The sequence below is a fragment of the Acanthisitta chloris genome, unplaced genomic scaffold (assembly GCF_000695815.1).
Source record: "Acanthisitta chloris isolate BGI_N310 unplaced genomic scaffold, ASM69581v1 scaffold42479, whole genome shotgun sequence".
Taxonomy (NCBI): domain Eukaryota; kingdom Metazoa; phylum Chordata; class Aves; order Passeriformes; family Acanthisittidae; genus Acanthisitta; species Acanthisitta chloris.
In genome coordinates this window covers 1-14,708 of record NW_008692716.1, presented here as the reverse complement: position 1 = coordinate 14,708, position 14,708 = coordinate 1, and the positions used below count along the sequence as shown (strand labels likewise).

At 43.4% G+C, this 14,708-nt stretch overlaps 1 protein-coding gene across 1 annotated transcript; it reads right to left on the bottom strand.

The window, feature by feature from the left end:
* Positions 1-2,447: 2,447 nt before the first annotated feature.
* Positions 2,448-7,570, bottom strand: LOC103809886 (meiosis 1 arrest protein-like; the record flags this gene model as incomplete). The annotated part of the gene is made up of 2 exons (XM_009082758.1): positions 7,322-7,570; positions 2,448-2,630 (listed from the first exon to the last, which is right to left on the bottom strand). Coding segments are annotated over exons 1-2 (432 nt in total), but the record flags the coding sequence as incomplete, so codon positions are not given.
* Between the last annotated feature and the right edge of the window lie 7,138 nt (positions 7,571-14,708).

Sequence of the window (14,708 nt, the reverse complement as noted above, 5' to 3'; positions counted from 1 at the left end):
TGTGTGTGTGTGTGTGTATATATACATGTTGCACATGTGTTCTGTGTGCATTTTTGCCTGCCGGGATTAGGTGCTCAGCCTCAAATGTTCGGGCCTGGGGGCATGGAGCTGTGGCAGCTTTGCTGATGGCACATCAAGCCTGATTTCCCTAATGGAGTAAACCTCTCAGACAAAATTTATCCCCGGTGTTTGCCTGAGTTACTGGGAATAAAGAAATTATTATGGGCACCTTTTGGAAATTAATGCAAATGGCTTGCAGGGACTGCTGTGAGGTTGGAGGTAGCTGAACTGTCTAAAAGAGATAACTAACTTTTGCAGAGATTTAGAGCATTTGCTATGCTGATGCACCTTTATTTCATCGAAACCACGGCTGTATTATATCTGTAGCCTGTCACCTCCAATTTAACCTCTTCACAACCTGACTCAGAGTAGCACATGCTGGGCAGAGACCAGGAGAGATTTTACCACATACAAAAACTGAGGTAGCTACTGTGACTTCCCTTCGTATTACCACAGTTTCTAGATATAATGCCTTAATGCCATTATACTTCCTAATCTGACAAAAAAATGGGCTACTGGTGACTTGAAAAGTGCTTTCCATCCTATTGCAGGTTGGCCACATTTCCTGCGCTGTAGCAGCTGCTGAGATTTAGTTTTGCTCATGCTGGTGGTTTTCCTCCTCTGAAGTCAGGATCTTAAAAGAGTAAGCATTCTTTCTACTCTTAACAAATGTTTAGGTTTTAAATGATTGCAGGTTGTAACGTTACTGATCAGCTAGGAATATTCTTGTGTCTGTTTTAACCATTAGGAAAATGTACATTAGCCTAAAGACTACAGCTGATTTGCATGAGCCAAGTGTCAGTGACAATCTTGTACTATAAATACAGCCATCATGGTCTCACCCTAAAACTGTTCTTCTAGTGAAATTCTGCCTGCAAGAGCATTTGTGGTTCCTGCTAGCTCATGTTTTCGTTTAACTTTTGTTACTTCAGAAGTGTAACAGCAACCCACCAAAGAGTGCCTCCTTCAGAAGAGAAGGCTTCACACTTGGAACTGGTGACTTGTGGGAGATGTTAAGTACTCCTGCACCACACATAGTCTGCCTGATACAGTTGAACTTATCAGGGTAAATGTCTGCTTTAACTGGCTTAAGTGATTTAGGCTCACTTCCAAGAAGGAAGTGTAAAAAAACCCCCACATTTATTTCTTCTAAAGATGCTGTGTTTGAGTAAAACCACTCAATTTCCTTCTGAGAAAAGGAAACAGAAATAAAAATTCAACTTACTCTGCAAAAATATGCTTGTAATGAAAAGAAAATTTCAATCACTGAAGTATCTGAAGCAGAAAATTGCCTTTTATAGGAACATGGTCTTTTGTAAGGGTGAAAACCCCTTCTTTTGTAAGGGTGAAACCCTCTTTTGCCTGTCTGTAATCACAGCCTATCAGTGCAGCACGTCTTGCATCCCCTTGCAAAGAGATGCACAGTGTGCTTGCATAATCTAGAGGAATAAGAATTGTTTTGGAGTATAAACTCCCTATATTCATGGATAACTTAATTTTGAATGTAGCTTGTTCCTTCAACTGTACTGGACGATCTCCTGGATTTTGTTGTGTGTCAAAAAAAGGTCTTGTCTCCAAGGTGTATTCTGTTCCAACCCCCAGCTTTAGTTAAATCACATTTGAAATGGTCATGAAAAATACCTTAAGGCCCTAAGACAACAAAGAAGCAGTAAATCAGGAGAAAGGCTTCCTGGATAGACACTAGAAATTAGGCTCAAATACGGCTGGGAGAGTCCACCTGATCACAGAGGGACTCTGGAAGGGTTTAAGGATCTAAACAAAGTAGAAGGACTTGTGAAATATCACTCATAGGAGTCTTGATTGACTTTTGACTGACAAAGCTCAAAAGCCAGGTGGAGTCTGACCCTGTAAAGTCTGAAATGAAATTGTTTGGAGCTGATATTTCCTGATGTCCAGAAGAAAACACCACTTCTTTGTGAGTTCTTCCCTTTTGATAGCTCCCTGTTCTCTCAAATCAGTTGATACTACTTCCTCATGTGAACCTTGCTCTGCTTTCTACATTCATGCATCTGTTCTCATGTGTTATGAGCAGCTTCCCTCCCACTTATGCAAGCACACACACCCAGTTGAGAACACAGCCACTAGTATGCACCAAAATCTATTAGATCCTGTCCCAGGACTGCTGTACCTACAGTTTTTCTTAGATATGTCCTCTTAGATATGTCCCCTTTACCACAGGAATCTGTCCAGAGGGATTTGAGGGCTTCATATCTTCATTTGGGATTTCTGGGCAGTGAACCTCTGAGACAGCCAGACTGCTGAACACCTAAAATTTTCTGGCATGTTCATTGTACATGAGATAGAAAATTACAGAGCATGATTGATGAAGTGGGATGGCTCCCATGACCTTCCCAGCATTATCTTACCTCAACAGAACTATTTGTTGAGCCTCCTGCTGCTGTGTGCCTGCTGTATTGTTTGAATTGTTGCAATCCATCCTGCACAGCTTGTGCCACTCCATTTCCCCCCTGTGGGAAACAGCCTTCTGCTGGGAGTGAGCGGAGCTCTGAGATGCAGGCTTGGATTCGGGCAAAGTTCTCTTTCACTTGCTGCAAAATTCAATGAACATGAAAGACTATCAGACAAATAACATGAAATACCTTTCCATAATGCAGAAGAAGGTTTTTGAGTTCACAGCACAGAGGTCAGACTGGGGGCAGGAGACAAGTCATAAAGCAGTGAACAGTGGTATGTTAGGCCAGCAACAACACACTTGCTCACTCCTCAAGTTTTCAGCTACCTGTTGTGTGCTGCTAGGTAAAGTGCAGCAGTTTGACATGCCCCTCTCTTCTGGCCCTGTGTAACACAGAGGCAGAACCTGAGACTTGAATAGGAGCACTCAGATGATGCAACATCCCCAGACCAAAGTCACTCCTGTCAAAGTTATGTCTGTACTCCTTTGCTCATCAAGCTGTGGACCTCTGGACCCTGTGTTCAGGAGGGTTTGGAGCCAGACTGTGCCAAGTTCAAAAATGGATTCCACAATAGCCTCAAATGTATCCTCTGTCATTCTAAATACAACAACTGTGAAACTTGAGGAGTGTGAGGAGAAAGAACTGTAGAGAGTGACTAGGCTGGAACATCCCCCCCAGACAGCCTTTCCTTTTGAGACTGGGCTGATGGACCACTGGTCTGACTCAGGAGGGCATTTCTTCTGCTCTTACACTGCTTGTTTAGGACACTCACTGCAGGATGATGGTCAAAAGAGCAAATGCTAACAGAAGGTGTGTGGACCCTCCTGCTTCAGAGATGACCTACCAGACCAAGTGTTAGAAAGAAAAATGTTATTCTATAGCTGTCATTTGTAAAAAATGTTTTACTCCTTCAGGCAGCAGCTACCACTGTACAATGGCTGCCCCAGGGAGAGCTGGTCTGACTCATCACGGCAAGATGAACATTATAAATGCAGAGATCATTAACCCCCTGTGCTCCATGATGATGCTTTGTGTCAGTCTCGTGATTGGAGGGTATTGGGCCATGTTCTCACTGCCTGCTGTGGTGACTTAGATTCCTGCAGTCCAGGGCTGTGAATCCTTGTTTCACATATGTTACTCAGCACTTCCTGGAGCTTAGTACCACCTTTGTAGTGGTCACCTAAATTCAGAAAATGCAGTTTGAATATGAACCAGGCTGGCTAAGATCAGGGCAGACCCTCTCATGCTCTGTCTCCATGCAGTATTAGTTGAGGTTACTTGGTAACTATTACCAAGCCATGACCTTTCCTTAGCATAGACATGACAATGCTGGGGAGCACTCAGGATCCAAAGGTGTGTGAAGCATCTCAGCTAGTGTTCACACAGATGTCAGTTCACCTGAGCTTCACCAAGAACTCAAAGCAGTTGAGTCCAGCAGGTAAACTGGCACATTCTGGCCATAGAAAAGGTCAATAGTGAGCTATACCAAATCTGCTTAAAGCAATAAAAGACACTGCTGCCAGAGGTCACCTTCCTCACAGAAGAGGCAACAGATGGACATATGACTTGTTTGCTTCAGGTGCATGGAGCTGTGACTTGCTGAACCACTCCTGGGCAGCCATGACTTGCAGCATGGTCTTTCACTGTGACTAAATAGAACTAAACCAGCTGGAAGTGCTCTGCTCAGAGTCCCTAGTCCCACATCAACATTTTTTGACACTTTAATGCTCACTTCTTATCTTGTCACTGTTTGTTGTCCTCCACTGTTATTTGCTTTCTTTCTGGTTTCCTTTTCTTTGCCCCACCCTGTTCTTTCCAGGGAAGCTCTTCGGACTTCCCAGAGTTAGGCCTTTATTGGGAAGACCAGTAGGAACAGAGACCATGAACAAGCACCCAGGAAAGACTAAGACAAGGCTAACCATGTATGACACTTCCCCATGTACTCTCCCAATTTCTATTTTCATCTCTGGGGCTTTCCTGACTTCATATGATTTGTCTAATAAGCACCATTTAATATAGCTCTGTCTTGGTTCCTCTCTGAGAATTATCAAGTCTTTAGCTAGATCAGAAAGAAAATGTGGTCACAGCATGCCCTGTTGGGAGACAGGAGCCAATTCAGGAGTGCAGGAGAAGCAATGGAGCCCTGGTATTTCTGAAGAAGGCTGAAATGGTACAGATATTCATCAGACAGAGATGTAAAACTGTTCCTGATTCCAGAAGCTGCAGGGGAACAGGTATCATTATTAGTGAAATTAGGTCCACTGAAGCATAAAACCACAGCATGTTCTGAGCTGGAAGGGAATCTCCAAGGATCATCCAGTCCAATCTCGGCCCTGCACAGGACAACTCCAACAATCCCACCATAAGTGCATTGTCCAAATGCTCCGTGAGCTCTGTCAGTCTTGGGGCTGTGACCACTGCCCTGGGAAACTGTTCCAGTGCCCAAACACCCTCTGGAGGAAGAACCTTTTTCTAATATTCAGCCTAAACCTCTCCTGACACAATTCCAGCTGTTCTCTCAGGTCCTGTAACAGAGAGCAGAGATCAGTGCTGCCCCTCGTGAGGAAGCTGCAGACCCTGATGAGGTCTGACCTCAGGCTCCTCTACTCCAGGCTGGACAAGCTAAGTGACCTCAGCTGCTCCTAGTCTGCAGAAGAGTCATCTTGAAACACTTCACTGTTTCTAATAGTGAAAGAACAGCCCTGAAAGGCAGTTCAGTGCAGCAGCAGATATCTAAAAGAAAGAGATGTCTCACTGGGCAGAACACCCAAACAAAGCTAGGGAGAAGGGGAATGGGAGCTCACAATCTGGGAATTCACAACTGGCTCAAGTCTTTGCATGTGAGCTTTGCTGTCTTGGACGAGTCCCAGAGAAACAGTATTATGGCAAAAGAGCTGATGTGATGGCCAGTCCTGCAAACAGGAGGGGTATTTTTTAGCCCTGTGTACAGATTGCTGAGTGCAGTATTGGAATGCAGCACCCAAAAAACATCAGAGTGAACACACAGAAGGGCTAGGAAGTCATTAAAGGACTGTAAAAATGCCTTTGTTCTCTTTGATTTACCAGCTAGAAGACTGAGGAGAGACCTGCTTCTATTTAGGGAAGAAAGGATAAAATACAAGTAGGTTCTTCAATCTAGCCAAAAGAGGAAATATATATTAACAAATCCCTGGAAGCTAAAGCAAATAAATACAAATTAGAAACCAGGTGCAAGTTTCACAATGACAATGATTAACCACTGGAAGAAATTATCAAGAGAAGTATTTGATTATCCACCTTGTAATAGCTTCAGATCAAAACTAGATGGCTTTCTGGGATAAGTGCTGTAACGATATCTGGGTACTTTAGTGAAATATAATAGCCTGCAAAATGAAGAATGCCAAACAGTGATCTAAGGGTTCCTCTGTCTTTAACAACTGTGACTATCAAAATGAGGAATTGTTTAAAGAACAGAGACAGCCGATCGTGAGCAGCAGAGTCATAAGATGGGGCTAGCAGGGGGATTGTGTCAAAGTGCAATGTCCTCTGGTGACCCACAATTACCAGATGAGATCTGAGGCTGCTGTCAGCCAGCACATTGGGATCAGTGTCAGGACACACCTAGCAAATATAAAAGCAGGTATTTGGTCCCTAACACTTACAAACTAACTTGGACATAATGCAAGCTCACAGAGCAGGCCTGGAACCAGCTATGAAACATCACCTAGACCATCCTACAGTGACATGCCAGGTTGAGTTACATGTAAATTCATCCTGGGAAGCATGACAAATGTCTGCTCTGAAAGCTCCTAATCAGAGTGATTTCACAATATCTTCAGAAACATGCTTCTTTGGTGTTCCCTTAGCTATCCTCGTCACTGTATCTATAACCTGTTCTACAAAATTAGCACTGTTAGCCACAATCTTGTTGCAGATCACATTGGCTAAATTAGTTATTTTTTAATTTTCCCACTTGGCCTCCACCTTTCCTGAGATATGAAAACTTGACAAAACCTTCCAGAATCTTTCCACTGTTGCTGTAAAAAGCAGAAGGTTTAATTCTGTGTGTTTGCACTTATGTCCTGTGAATGAGAGTGCTCAGTGAGACTGTTTATGACAGTGTGACTTCATAGATTCCTGTGAACTTTAGGATGTGTTGTAATCCCAAACTGCTACTGTAGAGCTGCTGGTCATTCACCACCTGCATTTGTTCTGCTGCAAAGCCCTAGGTGAGTGCAATACTTGTTCTTACTGGTTTTGATCTGTATATTTTAAAGCTATGTAGATGTGGTGCTTAGGAACATGGTTTAGTGGTGGACTTGGCAGTGCTGGGTTTAGGGGTAGTGCTGGGTTTAGGATTGGACTGGATGATCTGAGAGGCCTTTTACAACCTGAATGATTCTGTGATTTCAAGATATTTCTCAAATTTGACAAAAATATTTAACTCTGCACCCTTCCCCTTAAATGTCTGTAACCTCTCCCACAGTGGAAATATTTGTGTAATGGGCAGGACAAACCATTTCACTGTCCACATTATTGCAGCTCTAGAGCCATGTGTGATAATGTGGGTAGAGAAGCAGTTCAGACAGTACAAAAAGAAGCACATGAAAGGTACAACAGATGTTTTAGAAGGGAATAGCACAAATAGACCAAAAATATGACACTCCTTTTAAACTTCATCCTTTCATAAAATTCACCTCTTCTGTGAAGCCTGTGAAACTCTGCTTTTTAAGAATGACTGATTTGTAGACATACACTTGCAGTAACTCATAACTTCCTTTACTGAATGGCAATGCTGTACTGCATTCCTGTTTGTGAGACCCCAAGAGACACAGCTCTGGACATACCGTGAAGGGAAGCAGACACTCCTGCTGGGGCTGCACCACGTAGAGGCTCAGCAGGGGCACACGGCAGGGCCCTGCCAAACCACATGCCAAACAGAGAGTGTTTTCCAGAGCCTCAGAGAGCACAGAGCAGGTGTTGGCCCAGGAGGGTGATGTGACATCCACGATGAGAACCCGCGATGGCTGCTGGCAGTGTGCTTTAGTAGCAGGAAAAGTTCTCCGTGTTTCTGAGAGTAATTTTCTGGAATTCATAGTTTCTGAACAGGGGTATTACATGTCCAGTTATCCATCTGCATCTGAAGAGGAGAAATAAAGAACAGCAATGAGTGAGACTCTCCTTTTCCCATTCACTTGAAAGCAACCTGAAGCACAGCATGATTGTGACTCCTACATCTTTCTCCAAAGCAATCATTGTCCATACTCTTAAGATAAACCCACACGAAGACAAGAGAAAATGCATGTGGCCAGAAAACAAAGTGCCTCAACTAAACAAAATGTGCAGTAGATATGCTCTTACAGGTGCAACTGGAGCAGTTCCAAGTGTTGGTAGCACAGCCCTGTCCATGGGTGGGCTGTGTGGGATGTTGCATGATCCCCCAGCACAGCTCAGGTGCATGGCATCCATCTCCAGCAGAGAAGTGATCTTCAGCAGCTGGTGGAAAGCAAGACTTGGAACACTTACTCCTAATTCTGCAGTGGCCAAGAGGTTATACCTAAACACTGAGGAGAACACAGTCCCTGCTCCTTGATACTCAGCAGTGTGAGACAGCAAGCTGTCATATCCAAGAAAGGCTAGCATGATGCAGCAAGAAAATATTGCACATACACAGATTTTACTTTGTGGGTGTGGAGAATGGACCTTTGTCCTTCAGAGTGTCTAACACCTGGGATGAGCTCTCTGCACCGAGAAAAGCATCAATGAATGCAGCACTGTCTCGTACTGTTCTGCAACATGGGAGTACTGCAAGCCTTAAAGTATCTGCAGTGCCAGAAACTCCAACAAAAGCACTTCCAGCCAAACACCAGCTTTGATTTCCAGGTCTGGCTGAAGATGCTGGGAACACTGCACAGAGGTGGCTGTGCTTCATGTGTCACAGAGCTGTGCTGAACGACGCAGAGATTCATCAGAATGGCTCAGTTATGCTGTCAGTGTCAGGCAACAGCTTGCACAAGGCAGCAAAGAAAAGATGAGGGCTCCTCAATTCCCAATCATCTGTGTGTGGGAAGACATGTGGTTCTGTTTGCAGGACTCTGGGAGACCATAGATCCACATAAACAGAGTGTGTGGTCAGGACCCATTTCTCCTCCACCTCTTTTTGTCCATTTTCCTTTCACACCCTTTCATCTAGCAGCACCACTACACATCTCTGCAGGCTCAGCTGGTGCTGCTTTGAGATACCACCCCACAATCTTTCAGAAAATGTGATCATTTCTGTGAAGCAGGGAGAAGCAAGCAGGAGTGTGCTGTCAGGTCTTGTGCCTTTCTTGTGCCTCACAAAACAGAGGAAACCACTCAGTCCAGAGCAAACACCTTGTAGTTAGCCTCAAAGGTTTAGAGGCAAGGTATTCAGGTGTGCTCATCCACAGACCTTTAATGCGACATTTGTTCCCCTCTCCATCTCCCTTCAATGCACACATCTTAAGCACAAAGGCCAGCATTTTCCTGTTAAAAAATTCTGTTCTTTGTGAACAAGGACCCTTTCTGAAATCTTGTCTTCATGAAATCCGGACAAAACACTCTGCTGTTTCTAAGGTTATAGAAAATGCTTCAAAAACACCTTGGTAATAACAACAGTATGTTGTTATTATACAGGTCTACTTGTGTCCAGAGAAGTGTTTGTATAGTTGCACATACCTTCTCAATATGAACTAGAATAAATTCTTTCTTCCTACAGCTATGCCAATCCCAGAAGAATCAGAAAAGGTTTGAAGCAACCCTGGATTTACACAGTTGGGCTCTGGTCAGAACCCAGGCCTGTGTGTGTGTCCTGTCACTTGTGTGGTATGTTCAGCTCAGACAAACAGCACTTTTATGTTCACCAAGGAGACAGGATTTTTGCTATAGCCTCCAGCACTTTGGAGTAAGAGTTTCTGTAAGTCTTGAAAAGAGCAAGAAATGTGTTTCTATTTTGCTGAAGTATCATCAGAAAACCCCTCTGTACTTCTAGGTTGCTTTTCAGTGAAGGCAAAACAGTGATCACAGTCGGAATTTCAGAACTGAGGTTAACGTTTCAGAACTGGTGAAAATGTTACATAGATATGGAGCATGTAGATATGTGTAGGTATCTCGCTTTGACTAGTAAACTGATAGCATTTCATTGTGAAATGAAAAACTGCCAGATACCACTTTAATCAGTGTCTCTTCTGGAGTTTTACAACTTATAGGAGAGTTAACTAAATTACATCACTGAATCTGGGAAAATCCTTGTCTGTCTGAATTTTTTGTGATGAAGCTTTATACTGCTGAACTCTGCAAGTCCCCAGTGCTTTCTCAGACAAGGAAACAAACCCCATCCAGCAGTCAGAAATGTACATGAGTTGGGTCTTTGATTTGCATTGGTTTCAGAGAGAAAAATGAGCCTTGATGCTGAAGCAGACAGAGTTTTCCTAATCTTGAATGAATTTTCTCATTCTTGACACTCTACAGGACTATACTTATTTTAAATTGCTCTTGTAAAATAAATACCTCATCTGCAATACACTTTACTAACTGAATGAATTTAATTTCTTCATAATTGTGGTATCTTAATCTCTGCTTAGCAATATCAATAGGATTTATATGCAGCTCTCTGTACAGTATCTGACATACAGTGTAAACTGCCCAATTCTCTCTTACACTTGACTCTGGTGAGGTTGAATAACTGAAGAATTCTGAATAATAGTCTAACTGGTTGCTGTGGTGAAATGACATCTTCATTTAAGCAGTGAGTGAACTGACAGAGAACCCAGCCTAGGGGATTACACCAGAATTCAGTGTGCACGAGTGAAAGCTGTTAGTTCTGGCAGCTGATATGACATTAACTTATTGCTCAATAAAGCAGAACTTACCAACTGTCAGAGCTGGTTGCTAATGGCGATGTACATTTTGCTCAATGCAAGAGGACATATTCTTCAGAACTAGAAAGGCAGGGACAGAGAGAAAACTTTATCATATTGAGTGGCTTGTGATTGCTGATGACATTCTGCAGTTGCAGATCATCACGTGCTTAATTTGTTCCAGTTACACAAAACCCCTAAATGATATCCAAGTCTAAAAAGGTGTAACACGAAAGCCACTGGCTGAAGAGTATTAAGGATAGTTTCCATTTTCTTTCTAATGTAAGAACCAGCAAAACTTGATGCAGCCTCACTCTGAGTGGGAAGAAATAAACCTCACAAAAGCATGAATAACGAGTTTAAGCTAAGAATGCCTTTCTGGGTAATGAGGGCCTACAATCATATGAAGACAAGTACTGTAACAGTGCTCTGTTTACAGAGAAGTAGGGATAACACCAAGAAAAACTTGAGAAGTGATAATAATGAAGACAAGCTACAGGCAAGGAAATGCACCCAAAATGGTGAACAAAAAGCACCAACAAACCAGTCAACGGGTAACAGTCAACAGGTTTAAGGACAATGAAAACTTGTTCTGTGAATAATTAAAGATTAAAAGCTACTCCTTAAACACATAGAGTACAAAAGACAATCTCAAAATAGTATAAATCTGCTATTAGCTGATAAAGGTATGATTTTCTTTAATTGTACAGAAAATGTATTCAATAAATATTTAGATCTGCATTTAGGAAAAAGCACTGATAACTAGTTATTCCCTTTTTAACCAGTGCTTAGAGAGGATGTTAACCTGCACCTGCTAGGACTGTGAGTTTTACGTTTCAGAAAAAAGATCTTTGTGCCCAGGAGCTCTTTGAACTATTTCTGATATCCTTTAATTCATCTCAGAGCTGTGATTACTAAACAAGTAAACACTATGTCCCTGTTTAAAAAATGAGCACATGCACTGATTCAGACAGAACAGCCCATTTGTCACAGTGGCAAACTCACAGGAACAGTGACATAGAATCACAGAGTCATTTAGGCTGGAAAAGAATTCTAAGATCATTGAGTCCAACTGTTAACCTATACATAATGGAGTCACAAACAAATCAAGCAATGGTAGCATAATTATGCATAATAAATCCCACAAATCAGTAGATTTTAGTAGGATTACATAGAGGCCCAGGTGGTCAAGACAGGAGACTTGGCTGAGTATTATTTGACTCTATGAAGTACTCGGTTTAAACACACTTGCTCTTAGTTACCATATCACTATAAAAAGTAATGAATCCCCTCAATGGATTAGGAGCTTGTTAAAGGACAGACTGCAGATATCTCTAACTGAGGATCATTCAGTAAAACATCTCCACTGTAGCTGTACAGCAGTCTACTTTTTACTTAATTAGGTAGAAACCACATGATACCAAAAAAAAGTATTTTATACAATTCATAGAAGACACAAACACTGACATTGCACAGAAGCAGCATTTATAAGGGCTTAATGCAGTTCCTTATCAAACTGGGACTGTTTGCATACTCTGCTTTTAATATAGCCAAATGCAACTAACCAAAAGAGCAGCAGAGAGAGAGGAAGATAAGAGCTTGTGTCACCTTCAGCTTGGGAAGTCCCCAAGCTGCAGAGCTGAAGGCAGAGGAGTGGTCACTGGGGCCTCACTCCCTTCCTGCACTCGGCCCAGAGTGCTTGCTGTGGGCCACAGGCTCGACGAGGAGACAGGTCTTGGGTCTTACCCTGTGTCACTGTTCTCATATCTTTATCATTTGGAGTTTCAAACTAGCTGGTTAAAAAATGTGCCACTTTCTGACTAAGCTTCAAGACCCTGGGAAACATGAATATTCTCATGTGGAAAACAGATCAAGCTGCACAATAAGTGAGTTTACTAGGGAATAAAACAGCAAGGCATGGAGAAACCTGAGGCACAGAGAGGCTGTGCAGTGTGGATGGCCTCTGGTGTGTCTTTGTGTCTACCTAGCCTAGAAAGGAAGGTATTTATTTAAAATGGTCAGAATGAAGAGAATAGAAACAAAAAAGCAAAAAGGTTAGCATAAAATCAAGCTACTAAAACCAAAATTATTCAAGATCCTACAGAACAGAGGATATTATGTGGGTTTCTATACATCAGTGCTATAACCAATCACAAATAAATGGCTTTAGGCTTGTGCTTTTATTTACATAAAATCACCAGGTCTTAGTAAGAATAGTCAGTTTATCGTAGTGCTAAAATCACTCATTATAACCTTTATAGTTGGGGTTTTTTTTGTCTTAAGAACAGTAATTATGTCATTATAGGAGTTTAGAAAAATGCATTTTCTAATTCTCTATCATTAAAAATGATGCAGCAAGTTATCCTGAAAGCTTAGCAACCAGTGCATGGCCAGAACAGCAGAGTAAGGACAAGCTGATGCATAATGCACACTCCCAAGTGCTCCTGACCAGCCAACTCATAAACCTCCTCGCTCTGAGGAAAGCTGTGTTATCATGGGGACTTGTGTTTGAGTGATGGGCTGGAATTCTCAGAATTAAACTTTATAGGTATTGTAATATCTTTTTGATGAGATTATGTGAATGGTTAATGAAGCCTCACAGGGCAGATGCTCTATCTTGCCTGGCATCTTGATTAAAAAACTAGAATGACATGATGTCAACATATACACTAACCTGATATAAACCTGCATAATTCATATGCCTCAGAACATGCTGCAGACAGGCACTCACCACGGAGGCTGCTGTAGTGGGTATACACCCACATACTGGAGCAGACTGGAATTGTCCTCCAGTGTGACGTGTTTTGATGGCTGCTACAACCCAAACTCATGTCCTGGATGTGAACTCTGAGTCTAAATTTTCAGTCTCAGTGGAACATTCTCACAGGTTTGTATTTCCTGTACTCTTTGGGTTTTTTTGTAAAGCTTTAAACAGCAACGCTCCCTCACTTGTGAGCTTTGTGGCTGGACACTCAGAGCAAGGGAAGGCTGCTGTACTTGTCCTCTACCCCACAGTAAAATCTGCACAACTTAACAGCACATCCCACCTGGAACATGAGGATGTGCTAAGGCAGCTGTGGCTGTTCAGATCTCTAAATTGGGCTGTCACCCACCACAAGCCAGCTCTGCCCCACTGCAGTGCTTGGGAAGGGCAGAGCCCCTCTGCTCATGGCAGGTGCTGCTGCAGAGGGGCAGGTGGAGAACAGGGCAGGTGCCCACCAAGCTGGCAGGCTGGGTGAACTGGGTGAAGCACTGCCTGTGCCAGTCCTCCTCCAGAAGCAAACTCAGAGTGATTCAGGCAGGGCTGTGCTGTGCTGGGCAGGGCCTCTGTGTCAGCTGTGTGTGCAGTAGGGTGGCCAAGCTTCAAAGGGGTGGCAGGGCAAACCACCAGCTTTGCTAGTCTTTCACATCCCATCTGTGTTTTCCATACATTATTCCTTGTTGCCATGGCATCTTTCTTGGTACTAGTTGCTGTGTGAGGCATGGACCAGGGAGGTAAGCACTACACGTTTGGTGTTTTCATGAGCTTCATGACATTTTGGCAGGGAAGTCATCCATGGGTCTCCTGCTGCCCACAGCCCCTGCCAGTGAGAACCAGTGTGCAAAGGCCTCCCAGCCCAGCTCCCAGGGCTCCTGCTGAGCAGGGGGATGCAGTTACTCAGCACCAATGGGGTCCCCTTATGTTTTTCCAGAGGGTTCCAGCTTTTCCCCATAACCTGGGGCCTCAATTGTGCATTTAGGTACTGCAGTGAAAGCAAAAGCAGGAACAAAACCCTCTGCCTGACCTCTGCTCTTTTGATTGAAGTTGTACCTTCCTCTCCTGAGTTGTTTTATTTGGGGGCTGGTTTTTTTTCCTTTCACATTCTCCCTCAAGTTTGCTACGTGTTAATCTGTGCCTAATGCTGCTGTTCCTAACATTCCCTGTGAGGGCGGTGAGACACTGGCACAGGTTGCCCAAGGAGGTTAGTGGACCCCCCAACCCTGGCAGTGTTCAAAGCCAGGTTGGATGAAGCCTTGATCACCCTGGTGTGGTGGGAGGTGTCCCTGCCCAGGGCAGGGGGTTGGGGCGGGATGATCGCTAAGGTGCATTCCAACCCCGAAAATTCTATGATTTTGGATGCCTTAAAGCTAACAGGCAGGAAAATGAAGCAGAATTATTAACCGTTCACTTTCCGAGGAAACACAGGTTTTTCTTCTTCTTCTCCTCCCAAACTCGAAATACCACCAACAAGACTTCACATAAACAGGCCTGGGAAGATTTCCCCCTTCCCTATGCATGGTTTGCAATGGGGCCCCGTGCGGTCACACGGCTCCAGCTCCCCTCGCTCCGCCTTTACCGGCTGTGGCTCCGTCA